Genomic DNA, 23,335 nt, shown 5'->3' with positions numbered 1-23,335 from the left:
AATGAGTTGTAATATTCATCTATTTCCATTATGAATATTGTAAAGACAATGTATCTTGTGTGATGATCAATAAAGCTCAAAGTTTTCCCTAATGAGCTTTACTTTATTATTATTGTTCATCTTGTTTATTATTGATCATTTACTTAATGAATTTCTTCATTTGAATTATTTAAGTAATTATTTAATGTTTGAATTTGAAATTCAAATTCAACCTTGGTTTGAATTCAACCATGTCATATCATTTAGAATTCAATCAAGTAAACTCTCCCCTCTCTTCTCAAAACCCTAAACTAGTGAAGTGAGATGCAAGTTTGTCGCACTCTCGAAACCCTAACCCTGTAAGGTGTCGAGAGAGAAACTTGTCCCCCTTCGATGCAGTTTTTGTTTAAAAGCGCGAAATTTCCCCAGAATTTACTATGCAATGCACATCCCTTTCTAAAATCTACCCCTCGATCGTCTCTAAACCTGGGACATTACAAGAATCTAGGTAGAACATAGGATTTCAAAATTCTCTACTCACTTTATTAAGCAAGGTATATTTTCTCATATTTAAAAGAAGCAATAAAAAGCAAGAAAAGGCGTAAGTGTCATAAACATGCCTTTTTGTCAAAAGTAAACCAAGAGAATAATTATATAGAATTTTTTTTTGGGTGGAAATAAGGTGATATAAAATACCACCCACGTTTTATATTTTATTTGAGAAAATAATTTGAAAAGGTTTTGATAAAACTAGATATAATTTTGTGGTCAAAATAGAGGAGAACGTAAATGAGGGTTTTGGGAATTTTTGGAAAGAAATCGAAATAACATGATTTGATATATAATAATTTTGGGAAAGTATTTTCTCAAGGGTAGATGATTACTAGATAATTTAGCCATCATTTTCACTCTTGGTTTTGTGAAAATTAAACTTGAATTTAAAGAAAACAAAGATCAGAGTGGGAGAAGGGATTTAGACCTAAAACATTGGATAGGGTATAAGATCAAGTTGAGTATATGGGTTGCAAGGACCCATGGAACATGCAAGAAATGGAAGCTGTAGAGGGAGTTGCGTAGATGAGGTCCATGCCTTGAGTTCACCTAAAACAATTGTGAGGGCTTAGGAAACAACTTCTAAAGTTTGAATATTTTAACAGTGCCAAATTAGATTATTGACTTGGCTTCAAATCCATCAAAGATAAGTGGGTAGATGGGTGATCTGGTCCCAAGCATTGGTAGGGTTGGGAAGTGCACACCACAAGGTAGCTTAAGGGCTAAGTGCATTGCCTGAGATGGCAAAGGATAAATAAAGCTAATGGCTCCAAAATTGTATGTGATAACAATTTTAGGACTTAGTCAAAATTGGTTTTGTTTTCTAGCTAGGATAGTTGAAGAGGGGACAAGAGAAAGATGGAGTTGGGAGTAGATGATCACAAACCTTGAATCAAGGATATGGTGAGGTAAAACACATCACAAATATGAATTCTAGTTAGGTACATTGACATTGCCACAAGTGAAAAGGTTTGAATTGGAGTAGAAAAGATTGAATCCATATACACTTTTGGACTAGCCAAGACTTGGTGGTGTAGGTTTGATCTTGATGTGTTGATGTTCCTTTCGAGAAAACCCTAGTGAAAGTTGTCATAGGGGCAGATGTAGTGAGAAGGAGAAAGAGTTTTCCTTGACCAAACAGATAGGGTGTTTAATGAGTTGCTAATTGGTTTTACTTCTAGAAAGGTTTTGCTAAGAGGTATCTCAAGAAAATTTTAAACAAGCAGATCAAGACAATTCATTTAGAAGCAGATAAAGGCAATTCATCTTGATAAATAGGTCGAGGCAATTCATCTTAACAAACAGATCAAGGCAATTCATCAAACCTTACCATTAGAAAAAGTTTATGTTCCCTTTAATTTTTGCACTCTGGACAAACAAACAAGGTTACAAAACTTGGGGTGTTACACGGATTATGACCGCAACCTGCTTTGCAAAAGCATGACCGCGGGAGCCTTCACCGGAGAACGGCCGCGGCGGCGGTTGGGGTGGGGGAGGAGTGCGGGGGCGTCGGGTGGAGAACTGGCAGGGATTACTTTTTGCTTTTTTATTTTCACTATTTTTTCTTCTTTTCAGTAGATATTTTGAGTTTCTTAATTGGGTCTGACAGGTGGGTTCCACTACACGTTAGGAAAATTTGGCACTGACAGGTGGGCCCGATATGTCAGAAATCGTGTCAATTCGTTTTCAGAGAAGGATTAGTGTTTTTGCGAAAAATTCAGCAAAATGTGGTAGTTTTTTTTTTTTGCTTCCAGAATATAAACTTGTACCAAAATCTACATTTACCTAGAAATGTGGTGGTTCTATGCTAACAACTCTTGTGTGAAGGAGAAGAGGTGGGGAACAAGCAAATCGTGCCGAAGAAGAGGTGGAGCTCTAAGATTTCCATCACGCGAGAATAATTTTCACGGGAAAGAGGAGAGATTGTTCCACGGAAGACAAGATCTTGCACACCCTCCATACAATGGGGAAAACTAAGCCATGATATTTACGAGAATAGACCGTCGTTAATTATACAGACAGCCTCTGCCTTTTTTCCTTTTCTCGTTCTTCCACGTAATCAAATTTTTGACGTGTGCAGATTTACATACGGCTAACTCAACACCATTGTACTTGTACATACCCTTAGCCAGACGGGCCTAACTATGGCCAACTTGCCAAAGAGAACGAACGGGACGAAGGAAGGAGGCCTCTCCCGTTCTTCTTTCAGCCTAGACATACAAGTGATGTTGATATGGGAAGGGGGCGACATGTTGGATTTTGATTGATATGCCGCCGGAAAAATTGAACGGTTTCCGTCCGCTGGTGTGTACTCTGCGCTTCTTTATTCCAAAGCCAACAAAGCTACACCGATGGCTCCAAGCCTCTTGCCGTCACGAACAATCTTATCGTCCGTCGCCATCGATCGACGTAGCAAGAGGCTTCCCCGCCTAACACGATTGCTCGTGCTCGGTTCAGGGCAAGCAAAGCATTTGATCTGTTTAACTGGTGGTCTGGAACGACGAACACGGCACCATCCGCAGCCGCAGTTTTGACTGGCCCCTACCCGTCGTTGACGGCTGCCGGGCCCCACGTCGGTCCACTCAGAGCACGGGCGCCGACCCTTTGTCGCCGGACCGCCAATCCCAAATCCCTTGCTGCCTGCGGGGCCGTACGTGAGGATATGAGGTGGTGGGCTCTGGGCCGCCTCGCTTTCGGAACTCGACGCCGAAAGCAGCGGGTGAGAGGCCGGACCACACGGCGATTTACACGAAAAATAAGCCTTTGTTGCAACTATAGCACAGACCCCCCATCTAATTCTTTTGTGTGACGCTCCTTTCATAGGCGCCACACATGACTGAGTGGCGCCCGTGCCTTCCACGCCACTCTCCCAGCCGATGTGGCGCCCTCGACGCTGAGCTGGTGCGCCGTTCCGACGTAGCAGGATGTGTGGCGCCGATCCACACATGCACTTGTAATTGCCCAAAACATACTGTAAGACAAATCGCCTGGGACTTAGCCGTTTTGGCGAGGCTCTATGTGTGGCGCCGATGCCACGGGCGCCACACTTCACAGTGTGGCGGCGATGCCACGGGCGCCACACATCCACTTAAGTGTGGCGCCTGCGCCCGCCCCCAGCCCGACCATCTTCTTCTTTCTCTTCTCTGTGGCTTCAAGATTGCAAGGCGGCCGGCGGTTCCTCCTCCTCCCCCCTCTCCCCCACCAAATCGGCCACGATTTCGTCAGATCTGACCGGCCAATCTCTTCCCCATCCATTCCTCAAGGTAATCCCCTTCGAATCCCTCACATTCATCCACTAATTTCATAGATCTTGCTAGATTTGTACATGAATCCAAGACATGGAAACTAGATTTGAAATGGCTATGTATGTGTTGAAATGGCCATGTATGTGTTGAATGTGTATGTGTAGGAACCCTAGATATGTATATATCCTAGATTTGTGGAGGAACCCTAGACATCAAATTTCATGAATGTGTATGTGTACGAAACATAGATAAGTATATATATGTATGTATGTGATGTATGTGTGATGGCTTATTTGGATATATTCTCATGTATGTGTTGCTCATATTTGTTAGGAATGACTCATAATATGGTGTATTTGTGTAAACATGTAGGATGGTGTGGCTCCTAGATCAAGAGTATGACAGAGATCACCGGGCTTTTCATATGACGGAGAGGAGAACGGATCTTCAACCTTTGAAGATTCGTTACCATGGCACAGTGGATATAGCGTATGACGAGAGGTACACGGAGTTCATCGAGCCTACCGGTCTTCTCCCGTTCATATCGCTTGTAAGCCGTGGGGGGCCGAACATGAACGCCGCGGTACTCACCGCCTTTGTCGACCGGTGGAGACCGGAGACGCACACCTTCCACTTGAGGGCCGACGAGACGACCCCTACTCTCCAGGATGTTTCCATGATTCTTGGACTTTCTATTCAGGGCGACCCACTGTGTATGAACACAACTTCTGATGGGTGGCGCCAGCAGATGGAGGCGCTTATTCCTCCGGAGCCAGCAGATCCAAAGGCGAGAGCTCCCGCCGGCGCAGCTTTCTCTTGGATTAGGCTTAATTTTGGACACTCTGAGGACGTACACCCGCGTGTACTTATGGTACATGATTTCGAGGACTCTCTTTGCTGACAGTGATGGGAAGCTGGCCCATTGGTGTTGGCTCAAGGCGCTTACGGTGTTGGAGCACCGGTGGAGTTGGGGAACAGCGGCACTTGCCTACCTCTACCGGCAGGTGATGATTTGTTGTATGTACTATTCTTCTATAGTAGTGTGCTAGACAAAGTACTAACGAAATGTCTTATGTACGCAGTTGGACGAAGCTTGTCGCAGGACTGGGAGCGGCGGTATTGGTGGATGCTTGCTCCTACTTTCCGTATGGAGCTGGGACCGCCTATCAGTTGGGTGGCCCAATCAACTCAACGAGAGGTCATGGCCTCATCACCGGAACTACCTTGATCGGGAGCCCACTTGGGCATACCTTTGGGACAACGTCTCCGAGATGACGATCGATTCAAAGATCATGTACAGGCACTACACTGAGGAGTTGGACACTATTACCGCTGAGCAGGTAACCGATCACTCTTTTGCATCGGTGCCGCATATGTTGTTTATATGTCGAAAACATTCAGGGGCTCCGGACGCTTGGTCCTTAGCCGTTTTGACGAGGCTGTTTCTGTGGCGCCCGTGGCATCGGCGCCACACATAGAGCCTCGCCAAAACGGCTAAGTCCCAGGCGATTTGTCTTACAGTATGTTTTGGGCAATTACAAGTGCATGTGTGGCGCCGATGGGAGCGGCGCCACACATCCTGCCACGTCGGATCGACGTACCAGCTCAACGTCGAGGGCGCCACATCGGCTGGGAGAGTGGCGCCGAAGGCATGGGCGCCACTCAGGCACATGTGTGGCGCCCATGCGCCACTCAGGCACATGTGTGGCGCCCATGAGAGGAGCGCCACACAAAATGGTTAGATGAATGAAATAGTTTGCCGAAGGGTCAATCTGTGCTATAGTTATAACAAAGGATTATTTTTGTGTAAATCGCCGCACCACACCTGCGAGACGCCAAGCGCGTGCGCGCACCCAGCCAGCCTTTGGACAGTTGGACGTACTACCCGAAACCGCAACCGCGTATGGACTGCTGCACACGGCCGTGGCAGGCAGCCTAGATTCGGATCGGTGCGGGTGGTACGCATCACTGGTGGTAGGCATACTTCATCACTACTTCTATCTCCAAAAGATGCGACAAACAGCATCAGCTCTATGCTTCTGATTCAGTGAAACAAATTTCGCGGATACGCTCGCATTCACCACTCTATTGTACTCCAGTACGGGACAAGGATTTTGTGCACATGGGAGTCAGTGCTCACTTCACTTTTGGATTTTTGAAAATTTCAGATTCTCATATTTCTCTGCTTTCAAGAATTATGACATTAAATATGTAGATAGATGTGTATATGAGGATTGGAATCAAAAAAGTCTCGTCAAAAAATACGTTATATTTTTTGAGATGCAAAAAAGATAAATTTCTGACAGTACACTGACAAAATATACGTACTATTGTACTACTATTTATAGTCAGAAATTTGTCTTTTTTGTATTTTCCAAAATACAAAGTATTTTTTAATGGGACTTTTTTTACTACACTCCTCGTGTCTAAATCTATCTATATATTTAATGCCATAATTTTAGAAAACATAAAAGAGCAAGGTTTTAAAAAATTTCAAAAATCCAAAAGTCCAAGGAGCACTTGTGCTCATGTGCACATGGTACTTTCCGTCCAGTACTTCTGTATTTCAAAGATCCAAAGGACATTGATCAACCCAAAAATCAACTCGACATTCCATATATTCTTGGCTGCGCGGAAATGATGAGATTTGACAATTAAAAATACGAACACACCAAAACCCATCGTATCTTGTCATTTTCGCACACACAGTAATGTACTCCCCCCAACCCCGGCGCGGTTGGAGCGGGCGAAAAGACATGAGGTGATGTATCGCGGACTAGCCGGATAAACATGGTTACTCCATCCATACATGTTTAGGCTTTTAGTGAAATTTAAGAAAAATCTCATTATGCCAGATTTCCTAAACCTATGATCAATCTTTAATTGTTTGACCCCGGTGGCAACAATTTCATCCAATGCATGCGCGATCACATCCCATTTCCGTTTGATTTGGTTGCACTACAATCGAACATATTTTCTCATGTATCCGAAGATTTCCTACACCAATAGACACAGACCTGGTTCGAAGCGTACTGGCGTAGCTATGTACAACTCGGGGGGGGGGGGGGGGCACCGCCCCCATAGGTTGTACAAATTTAGTGAAGGAATTTTTTTTAACATTTTGCCCCTTCAATCATGAATTTTTTTTGGTTGCCCCCCCCCCCCCCCCCCCCAAAAAAAAAAAATTGTAGCAAGCTCCGCCACTGTCGCAGCCCTCGGTAAGATAAGCCAAGTAAACCAGTATGAGAAGGAACTCTTAAGGTTGTTGTTGCACAAACCGGTGATTCAAATTTTTTATTGCACAAACTGAATCTAGAGTTAACTGCATAGAAGAAGCTATGATGATCTATTTATACTGTCTAGCAGTGTATTAGAAAATGAGAACCCACCTTATAAGTGACATGGCAGCGTGTGAACATCCCATACAAAAATAAATAAATCAAAAGCATGGACTAAGCCAGACCAGTTTGCGTGCTAAAATAAGAGTATTGTCCCGCCGATACTAAGTAGAATAATAGAGACACACTTTTTTTAAATTATTTCTCTATGTCAAAAACAGGAACTTGAAAACTAAAACCCGAATAATATGAATCACTAGTACAGAACTGGCCACCAGAGGCGGTTCCCCACCATATGCCGGCGGCGGTTATCCATTCTGTCTCCTAGCGGTAGTCGCTGATAATATAATTTTTTTTGCACACGGTTTTCTGTGCCGCCTCGAAAGTACGCATGTGGTCGGTTTTTTTTTACCACCTCTAAAGATCCATTCTTCGGAGTCAGGTGAAATATACGCCCCGCATTAACACCTCCGCGGTGCCTGATAGTTTACGGGGGTCCCAAAGACATTGCAGTCGGTGTAAAAACACCAAACCGGAGCGGCAGCAACGTCCGAATAATCCACCCGCATGTGTTATATATGGGTCGTCCGGATTTCTACGGGCCACCCGTATTTTCACAGTTGTTGCCTCCAGCGGTCAGAACGTACGAATATTATCACACCGCCGGGGAATAAACCAGAGCGTACATGCCGATATAGGAGTCATCGTTATCGTAGTCGCCACGAGTCCTAGCTTAGGACCACCACAAAAATTATTGGAGACGAGTTTTAATTTTGAGCACCTCTAAAAATATTTTGTTGGAGGAGGTTATTTCTTTAGCGGATCCTATACAAAAAGAACCATCCATGGGGCAGTGTTTGGAGCTGGTCCATTTTGTTATGGGTTAGAACCACCTCCAGGCAGTGCCTTTAATAGACGTGTGTGTGTCATCGGACACATAGATTTGGTTGCATCGGGTACCAATTGGATGCAATTATATTTTAAGTAATTCATATTTGTGATATATCGCTGCCATATATGAAGCTATATTGCTCCAGTTTTGTTACACAATCAAGATGTATTGATATAATTTATTTCCTTTTTCTGATGGTTATTATATCACCCCCCCCCCCCCACCACCCCCCCAGAGTGACTGGTTTGTGCAACGAAAAATTTAATTCATTGGTCTTTGCAACAATAACCCCAAGAGTAGTTGGTTTCTGCAATTTTCTCAACCAGTATAGAGGAAATAGTTGCCATGCTCGGTCTGCTGAATGTATTAGTTCACACTCCACCCGCTTTAAATAGTTGCTTGCCATGCATATCTATTTTATATAAATCATTAATTGTAAATACACTATAAACCTAGTCATGTGATATTTACAAATGACAATATTTTTTCTTCTTACAATAAAGATTAATGAAGAATTGTGAATGATCAATTTTCAGAATAATGAGTGGCGGCGACTCCTCTTCACTGATATCTTGGCTACTACCACATCCACAATACACGACATGCCGACATCCAAGTGTCGCCGTTGGTTAATACTAGCAGTCTATCTATCACTCTAGGGCTCTATCTCACATTCTCACCCTGCCCTCTAGGTGCCAACATCCACGCGCCGATGTCGACTACACTGGACCGGCGATCCACGGCGATCTTGTGCCATCAGTTTATGTTCCCACAGAAAAGATGCCTGCAGTCGATTCTAAAATTCATTCGTGTGTGTTACCGGAAACTCAGTTAGCAATTGGCAGAAATTAAGATGATTGTATATCAAAGTGCTGGCGCTATCCAACCAAAATCCAGCCGTCACGTCGGAAGTGCAGCGTGACTGTGTGACACAGTGACAGTAACCAGAGTCTCCCCTCGCTCGCTGCCAACCACACCCACCACTCCACTCCACCACCGCCCACATGCTCCCACCTTCCACACCAAGCAACCCCCAGCTCCCCGTCGCAAAACCCCAACTTCGGCCCCTTGCCCGCCGCCGCCGCCGCCGCCCCTGCCACCGGCTCCCGAGCTTCCCCAACTGCCCCACTCCAATGCGACGGCGGCACCCGCCGCCGTCGCTCCCCATGGCCGCCCACCTCCCCCAAACCCTACCCACTCTCCTCCTCCTCCTGCTCCTCCTCACCACAGCCGCTCAACCATCTGCCGCCGCCGACAACGAGCGGGAGGCCCTGCTCAAGTTCAAGGCGGCCGTAACCTCCGACCCAGGCGGGCTCCTGCGCGCCTGGACCCCCGCCTCGCCCTCCCACTGCCGCTGGCCAGGCATCACCTGCAGCCCCTCCGGCTCAATCATCTCCCTCACCCTCCCCGCCTCCCCAGGCCACCTCCTCTCCGGCACCCTCTCCCCGTCCCTCGCCACCCTCCGCAACCTCCACACCCTCGCCCTCCCCTCCCACGCGCTCGCGGGCGCGCTCCCGCCCGCGATCTGGACGCTGCGCCGCCTCCAGACGCTCGACCTCTCCGGCAACCACCTCCACGGCGAGATCCCGGCGTCCCTCCCCTGCGCCGCGCTCCGCACCCTCGACCTCGCCCACAACGCGCTCAACGGGTCCCTCCCCGCGGCCCTCGGCTCCCTCCCCGCCCTCCGCCGCCTCTCCCTCGCCGCCAACCGGCTCGGCGGCGCCATCCCCGACTCCCTCGGCGCGCTCCCCGCGCTGCGGCTCCTCGACCTCTCCGGGAACCTCCTCGTCGGCGGCATCCCCCGGAGCCTCGGCAACTGCACCAACCTCCAAGCGCTCCTGCTCTCCTCCAACCTGCTCGACGACGTCATCCCGCCGGAGATCGGGCGTCTAGCCAACCTCCGCGCCCTGGACGTGTCAAGGAACAGCTTGAGCGGCGCCATACCGCCCGAGCTCGGCGACTGCGCGCAACTCTCGGTCCTAGTTCTCTCCAACCCTTACGTCCTGGTTGACGGTCGTCTGACGGACGACGGGGATGTCGAGGACTTCAACTACTTCCAGGGAGGGATTCCAGGCGCCGTCGCCGCGCTGCCGAAGCTCCGGGTGCTGTGGGCGCCACGGGCGACCCTCGAGGGGGAGCTGCCGGGGAACTGGAGGTCCTGCCAGAGCTTGGAGATGGTGAACCTGGGCGAGAACCTGTTCTCCGGTGGAATTCCTAGAGGCCTGCTGGACTGCGCGCATCTCAAGTTCTTGAACTTGAGCTCCAACAAGTTCACCGGTTCGGTCGATCCGTCGCTGCCTGTGCCTTGCATGGATGTGTTTGATGTCAGCGGGAACCGGCTGTCCGGCTCGATTCCGGTGTTCCTCTCAAGGGACTGTCCTTCAGCCCAGCTCCTCCCGTTTGATGACTTGGTGTCGGAGTACACTTCCTTCTTTGCATATCAGGCGATCGCCGGCTTCGTTTCATCTCCGGGAGTCATGGCTACTGGTCTGACGAGCTACCATAGTTTTGCCAGGAACAATTTTACTGGAACTGTGACATCATTGCCGATTGCTGCCGAGAAGCTGGGAATGCAAGGGGCCTATGCTTTCCTGGCTGATGGGAATAGTCTTGCTGGCGAGTTGCAACCTGGTCTATTCGGTAAGTGCAACAGTTCAAGGGGTTTCATTGTGGACGTTAGCAACAACCTGATCACAGGAGGGATTCCCGCAGAGATTGGGTCATTGTGCCGTTCTCTTGTTGTTCTTGGCGTTGCTGGTAACCGCCTTTCTGGTTTGATACCGACAAGCATTGGGCAGTTGGATTATCTTATCAGATTGGATTTGAGTAGGAACCAGCTTGGTGGTGAGATTCCTGCTTCTGTGAAGAAATTACCGCATTTGGAGCTCCTCTCTTTAAGCCATAACCTTCTGAATGGAACTATTCCAGATGATATTAATCAGCTGCACTCTCTTAAGGTTCTGGACCTGTCCTCAAACCTGCTTGCAGGGGAGATCCCTCGTGCCCTTGCTGGCTTGGCAAATCTGACTGACCTCTTCCTTGATAATAACAAACTTACTGGGGAGATACCAGCTGAATTGGCTAATGTGGCATCTCTTACCAAGTTTAACGTTTCATTCAACAACTTGTCTGGTCCAGTGCCAACAAATAGCAGCGCAGTTGGATGTGACAGCGTTATGGGGAATCCTTTGCTACAGTCTTGTCACATGTATACCCTGATGGTTCCTTCGGCTGGTCAGCAGGGTCGTGGTCTGAATTCAAATGATAACGACACGGCGCCTGTGGATCCACAAAATCAAGGAGACAGCAGTTCGTTCAATGCAATTGAAATAGCTTCGATAACATCTGCAACAGCTATTGTTGCAGTCCTTCTTGCTCTGATTGTACTATTTATTTACACACGAAAGTGTGTACCCTGTATGTCAGCTCGGTCATCTGGAAGAAGAGAAGTTATAATCTTCCAAGAAATCGGGGTGCCGATCACTTATGAGACTGTTGTTCGAGCTACCGGAACTTTCAACGCAAGCAATTGCATTGGAAGTGGGGGTTTTGGAGCCACTTACAAAGCTGAAATTTCACCTGGAGTGCTGGTAGCTATAAAGAGGCTCTCTGTTGGGAGATTCCAAGGAGCGCAGCAGTTCCATGCTGAGATCAAAACTCTTGGGAGATTAAGACATCCCAATCTTGTTACCTTGGTAGGTTACCATCTTGGTGAGTCTGAAATGTTTCTCATATATAACTACTTGCCTGGAGGAAACCTTGAGAGATTCATACAAGAGAGATCCAAGAGACCGGTAGGCTGGAAGAGGCTGCACAAGATTGCTCTGGACATTGCAAAAGCACTTGCTTATCTGCATGACACTTGTGTTCCTAGGATCCTCCATCGTGATGTGAAACCAAACAATATTTTGTTGGACACTAACCATAATGCTTACCTCTCAGATTTCGGACTGGCAAGGCTCTTGGGAAATTCAGAAACTCATGCGACCACTGGTGTAGCGGGGACTTTTGGTTATGTTGCTCCAGAGTATGCTATGACTTGCCGAGTTTCAGATAAAGCCGATGTGTATAGCTATGGCGTTGTACTGATGGAGTTAATATCAGACAAGAAGGCCCTGGATCCATCATTTTCGCCTTATGGTAATGGGTTTAACATAGTTGCTTGGGCATGCATGCTGCTCCGTCAAGGCCGTGGTCGTGAATTTTTTGTTGATGGTCTGTGGGATGTGGGCCCACATGATGACTTGATAGAGGTGCTGCATTTAGCAGTGATGTGCACTGTGGAATCGCTCTCTGTGAGACCAACTATGAAGCAAGTTGTTCAACGGCTAAAGCAACTTCAGCCTCCAATACGGGAACACAGATAAGGGTGCATGCTTCACATACTGAACATTTAGAAGGTACAGATAGCTGCAACTTGGGCCCCTTGACGAGTTTTGTGCTAATCATTTGCTTAACTAGATTTCATATTGTAGATGCCAGCTTTGTATAATGCAGTTCTAATTTAATTGCCCACTAATGTGTCTGCTGATAAGAAGAGCAGATGTAAATTAACAATCTTAATTCTAAAGATTTCATTTACGATTGGCTGACTCCATGTTATTGTATTTAAAGATTCTTCAGTGTGTCAGCGTCAATGCAGGAAAATGCATCTACAAAAGTTTGATGTCTTCATGCAAATTTTAGCATCCATAATCTGCTCAAGTGTTTGTATAAAAATATTTCTCATTGTTGCTTATGATTATTTGGTCATGTATACAAAACGTCCTGATGTAGTCAACTGATTCAGCAAGTAGACATTATGTACAGTAACCAGGAGCAGCAAGATGAATTTGCAACTTTTGGTTTAGTTGACACCTTTGGATCTTTGTTAGTGATTTGTAGCTCCACTTGTTAGAAAGATCAATAATTGCCACTATAAAGCCACCACACTCAGTTTTTTTCCTTATATTGTTGCTACTAGCTTACTGTAACTGAGAACAAGTGACACCATCACGTTGGCAGGAGCATGTCAAGGTTTTGCTTCTGAACAAGTGAAGGGCTCATTCTCTTCAGAGTTTTAGTTTTGCATGTACTGCACTTTGCATGCATGTGAGCGTTAGACAATTGTGACATTAGTATGTCTGCGAAAACTCCCAGGATCAATGGATCATATTCCAGAAAAATTAGTCTGTAAATCTGTTAGCGTCACTACGGAAAAAACCTTGGATCTTATCATCTAAAAAAAAGTTTCAGTTCATTGGTTTCGTATTTGCTCTCTTTTAACCTGCTGGTTGTTAGTGCAATCCAATCAGTCCTCAGAAGAAGAGAAAACAACAAATCGATGTATCGCCTAAACAATACCCTGAGATCAAATTGTCCCACAGTGTGAGAGCCATACCCAACTTAATAGGAAGAACTAAGGTAAAAGAAAATACTATCTGAACTGAACTTGTATACAAAACGTCTGCAGTCAATTAATTCAGCAAGTAGACATTATGTACAGCAGCAACCAGGAGCAGCAAGATGAATTTGCAACTTTTGGTTTAGTTGACACCTTTGGGTCTTTGTTAGTGATTTGCAGCTCCACTTCTTAGAAAGGTCAATAACTGCCACTATAAAGCCGCCACCCTCAGTTTTTCCTTGTTGGGAGATCTATTAGAGAAACATGGCAACTCTCACCAATTTAACGAAAACTAATATTGTTGCTAGTAGCTTACCGTAACTAAAAACAGGTTACACCATCACGTTGGCAGAAGCACATTCTCTTCAGAGTTTCAGTTATGTCTCTACTGCACTTTGTTTTCCAGTAGGACCATGCATATAAGCATTAGACAACTGTGACATTAGTATGCCTGGGAAAACTAGTCGTTCCAGGATCAATGGATCATAGTGCAGGAAAAAAATCTGTAAATTTGTTAGCGTCATTAGAAACAGTTGCAAGTTCATTTGTTTCCTATTTGCTCTATTTTAACCTGTTGGTTGTCAGTGCAATTAAATCAACCCTCAGAAGAAGAGAAAGCAAAGCCAGTGCACAATAAGAGAAAGTAGCTAGCCCCAATGTAATAATAATGGATCAATGTATCGCGAAAACGAGAACCATACACAACTTAATAGGAGGAAGAACAGGGGAAAACAAGCTACTATCGGAACTGAACGTATGGTGGTCTCAGGCCTGATCAGTTTCTCGTTTTGGTGGTCCATTCCTGGAAGCGGCTGGCAGGGAAGTTGGTGAAGAGGCCGTGGACGCCGGCTATAAAGCCGGCACTTTTTTTTTTTGCATCGTTGGGATATCTATTGAAGAAACATGGCAGTTCTCACCAATTGAAGGAAAATGCAAAGAAACATGGACTGATATTGTTGCTAGTCGCTTCTGTAACTGAGAATAGGTGGCACCATCACGCTGGCAGGAGCATGTCAAGCTTTTGCTTCTGAAGAAGTGGAGGGCTCATTTTCTTAGAGTTACAGTTTTGCGTCTACTGCACACTTTCTTTTCCAGTAGCACCATGTATATGAGCGTTAGACAATGGTGATATTAGTATGCCTGGGGAAACTAGTTGTTCTAGGATCAATGATTATATGACATAAAAATTAGTCTGTAAAGCATTGCCTTCTTTACTATATCTTGTATTTATCGTACTTTTGCCCTAGGGAGTTTCTTTCTCATTTAACAAAATGAAAATGCGAGAAAAATTGCAATCCCTACCACATACTAGTGCACATACATGCCTTCATCGATGTTGTTTTTTGACCGGAAGACCTAAAGCTAACTATCGAGATTTTGGGCTATCAGGACATGTACTTCGAGATATGGTTTATGAAAGTTTGTTACCAGGTGCAACAAGATCTAGTTGGTAAGGATAAAATCTTGTTTCGTATTTGTATGGATGATCCTAGAAGAGCCCTCTTTACCATTTTATATAAAGACTACTGCACACTTTCTTTTCCAGTAGCACCATGCATATGAACGTTAGACAATGGTGACATTAGGCCATGTACAACGCCTGAGCGCTTATCTAGACACTTATTGAGCAGTTACTAGATGCATACAAGCCCCCGCCGGCTCGTAGGCATACTTTGCGTGTATTGTTCAAGCGCCTAGCTCTTATTTGTGCGTCGATGCCAAGAAAACGACTGGGAATTGGGCAAAACTGGCAGGATCAAATTCCTAGCGCCTGTATAAGCGCTCTGCGCTGTACATGCCCTTAGTATGCCTGGGGAAACTAGTTCTTATAGGACATAAAAACTAGTCTGTAAGTCTGTTAGGGCCACTAGGGAAACAACCTTGGATCACCTAAAGAACATTTTCAGTTGATTTGTTTCCTATTTGCTCTTGTGTAACCTGCTGATTGTTAGTGGAACCAAATAAATTCCTCGGAAGAAGAGTAACCACAGCAAACGCAGAATAATATAAAGTAGCCCCAATGTAATAATGAATCGATGTATCGCCAATACAAAATCCTGAGATAAGTTTATCTCAGCGTGAGAACAATACTCAACTTAATATGAGAAAGAACAGGGGTAAGAAATTCTACAATGGTGAGATTAGTATGTTGGGAAAACTCTCAGAATCAAGAGATCATATGACAGAAAATTAGCCTGTAACTCTGTTAGCATCACTGCGGAAACAACCTTGGATCTTATGATCTAAAACACAGTTGGTCTCTTTTAAACTGCTGTCTGTTAGTGGAATCAAATAAATCCCCAGAAGAAGAAAAAACACAACCACAACAGACAAAAAGAGAATGTAGCCCCAATGTAATAATGAATCGATGTATCGCCAATACAAAATCCTGAGATTAGTTTATCTCACATCGTGAGAACAATACCCAACTTAATAGGAGGAAGAACAGGGGTAAGAAAATTCTACTATCTGAACTGAACGTATGGTTTCCTGATCAGTTTTTGGTTTTGGTGGTCCATTCCTGGAAACGGCGGAGGCTGGCTGGGAAGTCGGTGAAGAGTCCATCGACGCCGACGTTGTTGAGCCAGTAGTCGTACTCGGCGTAGGGGTCCTGCCTGAAGTTGTAGTGCAGGAAGCGGTTCTCGTTGCGGTAGGTGTAGGGATGCACCTGCAGGCCCCTGGCGTGCGCCATGGCGACGAGGTCGGTGGGCGTGGCGAGGCGGTTGGCCTTGGTGGGCGGCACCACGGTGTCCTTCCATGGCCCGATGCCGACGACATAGTCCTTCATGTAGTCGAGGTACTCGTCGGAGGTTATCTCGTCGTAGGACTGGTTGGTGTCCTCAGTGCGCACCGTCAGATCGTCGATGAGAAACACCTTTGGCAAGTCGGTGAGGCCGGCGGCGTAGATGAGCGAGGTCGGCGCGAAGGACTGGATGAAGACGGGCTTCTCCAGCCATGGCTTGGTCATGTACTTGCCGCCGTACCCGTACTTCTTCAGCGTCGCGATGAACTTGTCCTCGTACTTCTTCCCGTCCGCCCACTTCACCTGCATCATTGTCATCGACCGACACACAGAGTTCATCGTAAATTAACGATCAGGATTCAGGGATTGGAATGCTAGTTATATATACGATGATTGTAGCTGTGTTTATGTAGGTTAAGTGTGTACGTGCTGGTTGACGAACACAGGGCTCTTCATCTCCGGGTAGATCCCGACGACCCTCTTGGCGTTGAGAGCGATGTTGATGAACTCGTCGAAGGTGATGATGGGAGAAATGCCTGCAGAAAAGATAAACGAAAAAAATATTAAGAGATTTAATCTAGACTGACCGTTCACTAAAAAAACTGGATCAATGTGATAGATGTACGTGCCGTTGTGTGATTGTTCACGGAACGACCATCTCTGCTTCGCCCTCAGCGTCTTCAGCTCGGCCAACGTGAAATCAGCTGCGAGAAATCAGGGGGAGTTCGTTGGAGATTAACTGACAGTCACTACAGATCAGGTCGACGGTTAATGGATAGATCGACTGTAGGGCGGGGCGTACTGATGAAGAATCCGGTGACGTTGGCCCACTGCACCTCGAGCGTGCGGCGGCGGGCGGCGAACTCCTTGTGGTCGGCGACGTCGGTGGTGTCGTCGAGCGTCATGTCGTGGAAGCAGACGAGGTGGCCGTCCTTGGTGGCGGCGATGTCCGCCTCGATGAAGTCGGCGCCCTCCTCGATGGCGCGCATGTACGCCACCGCCGTCTCCTCGGGGAGCTCGCCGTTGGAGCCCCTGTGCGCGATGTTGAACGGCCGCGACGTCTGCAGCGGCTGCTTCGCCCCCGCGGCTCCGACCAGCGGCCGCGCCGTGGCGCCGCCGCACGCGCACCCGAGGACCAGCAGCGCCGCCGCGACCACGATCCCTGCACATGCACACGCATTGGTGATCAGGTCAGAAGTATATGCACGAGGATTTGATTCGTCGAATCACGGCGGGATCACGGGAGAGGTCGGCGGCGTGTGCACGTACAAAGGGAAGCCATTTTCCCGTTCGGTGCGCGAAATCCTGTTGGCGGCGTGGCGCTACCGCTGGCCGCCTTAGGTTGTGGTAGCTAGTTAGGGTTGTGGCGACGCCGAGTGTATATACGAGGAAAGTAGGAGGAATATCCCATATCCTATTCCCTCAAGCAAAAACAAAATCCTGATTTTGCGCCTGCTTGGATACTGCAGATAATATCGGGAAACTCTTTTTCTCAGACGTCCGATCTGCTAGATGGACATTTCTAGGTGCTGATATGGCGGTGGAAGAGAGAGGGACCCAGTTGAATTGAGGGTGCAAGCGGTAGCGGGCCGTCTGCGGCGCTACAGATTTAGGCCCATTTAAGTACATACGCGGGCTCCCACAGATAATGAAGAAAAGTAAGCGGCGGATGCGGGCCAGCCGCGAATCGCAGCTCGGGGCGGCGGATGCGGACCGGGGCGGCGGCGGTGGAGGCACGGAGCTCTTCCTCTGCTTCACCTCCCGCCCCTCCATCGTCTACTCTGGCTTGCGCCCCTCCGCCTCCTCCAAGGCCTACATCCCCGGCCGCGGCGGCGCCGGCACCGGCACCGCCGCTGCGCTCGTCTCCGGGAGCCTCAAGGCGGTCCAGTCACATGTTCCCGACGGGTCCGACGGCGGCGTCCGGGGCCCGACGTGGTAGGATGGAGGCCGTCGAGCTCTCCTCTCCCAAGGTCACCTGCACGGTTCCGCGGCGTCCGCCGCCGCGCTGCGCTTCCTGTTCCGCCGCGGTGTCGGCGGGGGTCTTGGGTCGGAGTACAGCTTCCGCCGCGGGCGTGTGGACGACCGGAACGGCGGCAAGAGATGACCCCCTTGTGCGAGCGCCCGCGCTCTGTCGCCGGCGACAAGAAACGTCGCAGTAGTACTACTAGCAAAGGCAGGGAGGAAGAAAGCCGATTGATTCGCTGCGGAAGAAGCGGTCTCCGCGTCCATGCGGGCTGCCGCAGGCGGCCCACTAATTGGCTGCGGGCTGATGCAGAAAACATGCGGGCCCCCGCGTCGTGTCCCACTTGCAGCCTGAAGTTGAATGGTTAGGAGGAGAGTTTAAATCCTAAATTTGATATTTTGATGTTCCATAAAAGTGAAATAATTATTCACTAGGAGGTGATGTTTTTGTCGATAGCAAGAGGTCTATGGCTACGCGTACATGCATTCATAGAGGTAGGGGTTGGATGTGCGTGCGTGCTCGTAGGATAGATTGTGCATATATATGTGTGTATTTGTGACCGTTCGTATTGTACTATGTTAAAAAAAAGACGGACCAAATTCGATCACGTTCTCAAGCAGATGGCCACGTTTAAGTGTAGCTCAGCATTCGGTAAAAACGCCGTCAAAAATCTCCATAGGTTTAGCATTTTTGTTGCATGTTCTCTGAGAATAGCATTACTAGCTAAATACGCGTGCGTTGCTACGGTTTAAAAACTAATAGCAAGTCTAGCAGGCCCCATAAATGCCGCCAGACCCTTATAGTTTCGGCTGTTTACGGGCTCTCGGCCAAAATGGCGAATTAGCAGAGCCCGTATACGGCCCGACCCGTGCGCTGCGAATACAGGCCCCCCCCTCCATGGCCCTTCTCAACCTGTACAAGTACAGGCTGCGGCTGCGAGTGAGGATTAAAACCCTCATGCACAGCCCTAGCTCCACCGCCCTTCCGCCAACTACTCCGGCGAGCAATTGGTCGCCCTTAGCTCAACCCTAGCCCTCCTCCACCACCATGAGCAGCTCTGGATCCTGTAGCGGACAGGCGGCCAGTCACGCGGGACGTGGCGACCTCCTTAGCCAGGCGGAGGAAGTTCGTCCGCTTCGTCGGAGCGAAGCGGCGGTCGGCGAAGAAGTGGATGAATTGGGGAGAGGTTGCGCCTGGCAACCTCTCCTTGTACCAGCCCGGCGGCGCCTACTACGAAGAGCAGCCTCCGATGGAGCCGATGAAGGCGGCCTTCTTGGAGGAGTTCACGGCGGAGGAGGAAGATTGTGCCGCGTATGCGCACGCGAGGAGGGAATCGCGCCGCCCATCCCCAGGTACGTCTTCGCGGGCCACGAGCTCTTCCCGGGCGAGGGGAGTTCGAGCGGAGGAGGAGGAGTGATATGTCTCCGACGTATCGATAATTTCTTATGTTCCATGCCACATTATTGATGATATCTACATGTTTTATGCACACTTTATGTCGTTTTTATGCGTTTTTCGGAACCAACCTATTGACGAGATGCCGAAGGGCCAGTTCCTGTTTTCTGCTGTTTTTGGTTTCAGAAATCCTAGTAAGGAAATATTCTCGGAATCGGACGAAATCAACGCCCAGCATCTTAGGATCCCACGAAGCTTCCAGAACACCCGAGAGGAGCCAGAGGGGGGCCACAGGCCCACCAGACACTACCCTGGCGCGGCCAAGGGGGGGCCCGCGCCCCCTGTTGTGTCGTCGCCTCGTTGACCTTCTGACGCCGCCTCTTCGCCTATATAAAGGTCCCTGACCTAAATCTTCGAGAGGGAAAAGCCACGGTACGAGAAACCTTCCAGAGCCGCCGCCATCGCGAAGCCAAGATCTGCGGGACAGGAGTCTCTGTTCCGGCACGCCGCCGGGACGGGGAAGTGCCCCGGAAGGCTTCTCCATCAACACCGCTGCCATCTCCACCGCCATCTTCATCAACGCTGCTGTCTCCCATGAGGAGGGAGTAGTTCTCCATCGAGGCTAAGGGCTGTACCGGTAGCTATGTGGTTAATCTCTCTCCTATGTACTTCAATACAATGATCTCATGAGCTGCCTTACATGATTGAGATTCATATGAGTTTTGTATCACAATTCATCTATGTGCTACTCTAGTGATGTTATTAAAGTAGTCTATTCCTCCTCCACGGTGTAATGGTGATAGTGTGTGCATCGTGTAGTACTTGACGTAGGTTATGATTGTAATCTCTTGTAGATTATGAAGTTAATTATTGCTATGATAGTATTGATGTGATCTATGCCTCCTTCATAGTGTGATGGTGACAGTGTGCATGCTATATTAGTACTTGGTGTAATTGCAAAGATCTATCATGCACTCTAATTTTATTTAAACATGAATATCGAATATTGTGGAGCTTGTTAACTCCGACATTGAGGGTTCGTGTAATCCTACACAATTAGTGGTGTTCATCATCCAACAAGAGAGTGTAGAGTATAGCATTTATCTATTTATTCTGTTATGTGATCAATGTTGAGAGTGTCCACTAGTGAAAGTATAATCCCTAGGCCTTGTTTCCAAATACTGCTATCGCTGCTTGTTTACTGTTTTACTGCATTTGTACTGCCTGCAATATTACCACCATCAATCACACGCCAGTCCTGGACAGCAAAGCACTTTTCTGGCGCCGTTACTACTGCTCATATTCATTCATACCACTTGTATTTGACTATCTCTTCGTCGAACTAGTGCACCTATTAGGTGTGTTGGGGACACAAGAGACTTCTTGCTTTGTGGTTGCAGGGTTGCATGAGAGGGATATCTTTGACTTCTTCCTCCCTGAGTTCGATAAACCTTGGATGATCCACTTAAGGAAAACTTGCTGCTGTTCTACAAACCTCTGCTCTTGGAGGCCCAACATTGTCTACAAGAATAGAAGCACCCGTAGACATCAAGCCCTTTTCTGGCGCCGTTGCCGGGGAGGAAAGGTAAAAGGCACTCATACTCCGGTTCCAGGTAACTAAGTACTTTTTTGGCGCCATTGTGTGTGTGCTCGAAGCTATTTCCTTTAGATCCTGCAATTGCATCTTTTTGTTTCTTGTTTACACTAGTAAGGCATAATGGACAACAATGAGCTTCTTATTCTATTTCCTGATTTAAGACATGGATGGTTTGATCCGAAAATTAAAAAACCCATGGAACTTATTAGTATGAATACTTTGAACACCGTTGTTGCTAATGATATGGAAAATTCTAAGCTTGGGGAAGCTGGTTTTGATGAGTATGATATTTTTAGTCCCCCAAGCATTGAGGAGAAAATTTACTTTGATGATACTTTGCCTCCTATTTATGATGATTATAATGATAGTAGCCTTTTGGTGCCACCTGTTATGGAGGATAAATTTGATTATGAATACAATATGCCTCCTATATTTGATAATGAGAATAATAATGATAGCTACTTTGTTGAATTTGCTCCCACTACAACTAATAAAATTGATTATGCTTATGTGGAGAGTAATAATTTTATGCATGAGACTCATGATAAGAATGCTTTATGTGATAGTTATATTGTTGAGTTTGCTCATGATGCTACTGAAAGTTATTATGAGAGAGGAAAATATGGTTGTAGAAATTTTCATGTTATTAAAATGCCTCTCTATGTGCTGAAATTTTTGAAGCTATACTTGTTTTATCTTCCTATGCTTGTCACTTTGCTCTTCATGAACTTGTTTATTTACAAGATTCCTATGCATAGGAAGCATGTTAGACTTAAATGTGTTTTGAATTTGCTTCTTGATGCTCTCTTTTGCTTCAACTACTATTTCTTGTGAGTGCATCGTTAAAATTGCTGAGCCCATCTTAATGGCTATAAAGAAAGAACTTCTTGGGAGATAACCCATGTGTTTATTTTGCTACAGTAATTTTGTTTTATATTTGAGTCTTGGAAGTTGTTACTACTGTAGCAACCTCTCCTTATCTTAATTTTTTTGCATTGTTGTGCCAAGTAAAGTCTTTGATAGAAAGGTTGATACTAGATTTGGATTACTGCGCAGAAACAGATTTCTGTCTGTCATGAATCTGGGCCTAATTCTCTGTAGGTAACTGAGAAAATTATTCCAATTTACGTGAGTAATCCTCAGATATGTACGCAACTTTCATTAAATGTGAGCATTTTCATTTGAGCAAGTCTGGTGCCTCTTAGAAATTCGTCTTTACGGACTGTTCTGTTTTGACAGATTCTGCCTTTTATTTCGCATTGCCTCTTTTGCTATGTTGGATGGATTTCTTTGTTCCATTGACTTCCAGTAGCTTTAGGCAATGTCCAGAAGTGTTAAGAATGATTGTGTCACCTCTGAACATGTGAATTTTTGATTATGCACTAACCCTCTAATGAGTTTGTTTCGAGTTTGCTGTGGAGGAAGTTTTCAAGGGTCAAGAGAGGAGGATGATACAATATGATCAAGGAGAGTGAAAGCTCTAAGCTTGGGGATGCCCCGGTGGTTCATCCCTGCATATTTCAAGAAGACTCAAGCATCTAAGCTTGGGGATGCCCAAGGCATCCCCTTCTTCATCGACAAATTATCAGGTTCCTTCTCTTGAAACTATATTTTTATTCGGTCACATCTTATGCACTTTACTTGGAGCGTCTGTGTGTTTTTGTTTTTGCTTTTGTTTGAATAAATGCTTGTGTGGGAGAGAGACACGCTCCGCTGGTTCATACGAACACATGTGTTCTTAGCTTTTAATGTTCATGGCGAAGGTTGAAACTGCTTCGTTAATTGTTGTATGGTTGGAAACAGAAAATGCTACATGTAGTAATTGGTATAATGTCTTGAACAATGTGATACTTGGCAATTGTTGTGCTCATGTTTAAGCTCTTGCATCATATACTTTGCACCTATTAATGAAGAAATACATAGAGCTTGCTAAAATTTGGTTTGCATAATTGGTCTCTCTAAGGTCTAGATAATTTCTAGTAAAGTGTTTGAACAACAAGAAAGACGGTGTAGAGTCTTATAATGTTTACAATATGTCTTTTATGTGAGTTTTGCTGCACCGGTTCATCCTTGTGTTTGTTTCAAATAACCTTGCTAGCCTAAGCCTTTTATTGAGAGGGAATACTTCTCATGCATCCAAAATCCTTGAGCCAATAACTATGCCACTCGTGTCCACCATACCTACCTACTACATGGTATTTCTCCGCCATTCCAAAGTAAATTGCTTGAGTGCTACCTTTAAATTTCT

At 46.6% G+C, this 23,335-nt stretch overlaps 2 protein-coding genes across 2 annotated transcripts; one reads left to right on the top strand and one right to left on the bottom strand.

Annotated features, from left to right (window-relative positions):
- Nucleotides 1-8,984: 8,984 nt before the first annotated feature.
- Nucleotides 8,985-12,595, top strand: LOC127332725 (LRR receptor-like serine/threonine-protein kinase RPK2). The gene has a single exon (XM_051359055.2). It carries the CDS (start codon nucleotides 9,011-9,013, stop codon nucleotides 12,371-12,373), a length of 3,363 nt encoding a protein of 1,120 aa, XP_051215015.1. The 5' UTR covers nucleotides 8,985-9,010; the 3' UTR covers nucleotides 12,374-12,595.
- Nucleotides 12,596-15,741: 3,146 nt separating this feature from the next.
- On the bottom strand, nucleotides 15,742-17,408 carry LOC127332724 (glycerophosphodiester phosphodiesterase GDPD6). The gene is made up of 4 exons (XM_071825115.1): nucleotides 16,935-17,408; nucleotides 16,762-16,836; nucleotides 16,559-16,668; nucleotides 15,742-16,435 (listed from the first exon to the last, which is right to left on the bottom strand). Exons 1-4 carry the CDS (start codon nucleotides 17,119-17,121, stop codon nucleotides 15,884-15,886), a joined length of 924 nt encoding a protein of 307 aa, XP_071681216.1. The 5' UTR covers nucleotides 17,122-17,408; the 3' UTR covers nucleotides 15,742-15,883.
- Between the last annotated feature and the right edge of the window lie 5,927 nt (nucleotides 17,409-23,335).

This window comes from Lolium perenne, chromosome 2, assembly GCF_019359855.2.
Source record: "Lolium perenne isolate Kyuss_39 chromosome 2, Kyuss_2.0, whole genome shotgun sequence".
Lineage (NCBI taxonomy): Eukaryota > Viridiplantae > Streptophyta > Magnoliopsida > Poales > Poaceae > Lolium > Lolium perenne.
This window is presented reverse-complemented; position numbering and strand designations above follow the sequence as displayed.

Excerpts from the sequence above, each read along its gene's own strand:
- LOC127332725 (XM_051359055.2), top strand. The coding sequence starts at position 9,011 with ATGCTCCCACCTTCCACACCAAGCAACCCCCAGCTCCCCGTCGCAAAA.
- LOC127332724 (XM_071825115.1), bottom strand. The coding sequence starts at position 17,121 with ATGCGCGCCATCGAGGAGGGCGCCGACTTCATCGAGGCGGACATCGCC. Across the intron at positions 16,837-16,934 it reads CGTCACCGGATTCTTCATCA|CTGATTTCACGTTGGCCGAG; the intron begins GTACGCCCCGCC and ends GATTTCTCGCAG. Across the intron at positions 16,436-16,558 it reads CTGTGTTCGTCAACCAGCAC|GTGAAGTGGGCGGACGGGAA; the intron begins GTACACACTTAA and ends ACAATGATGCAG.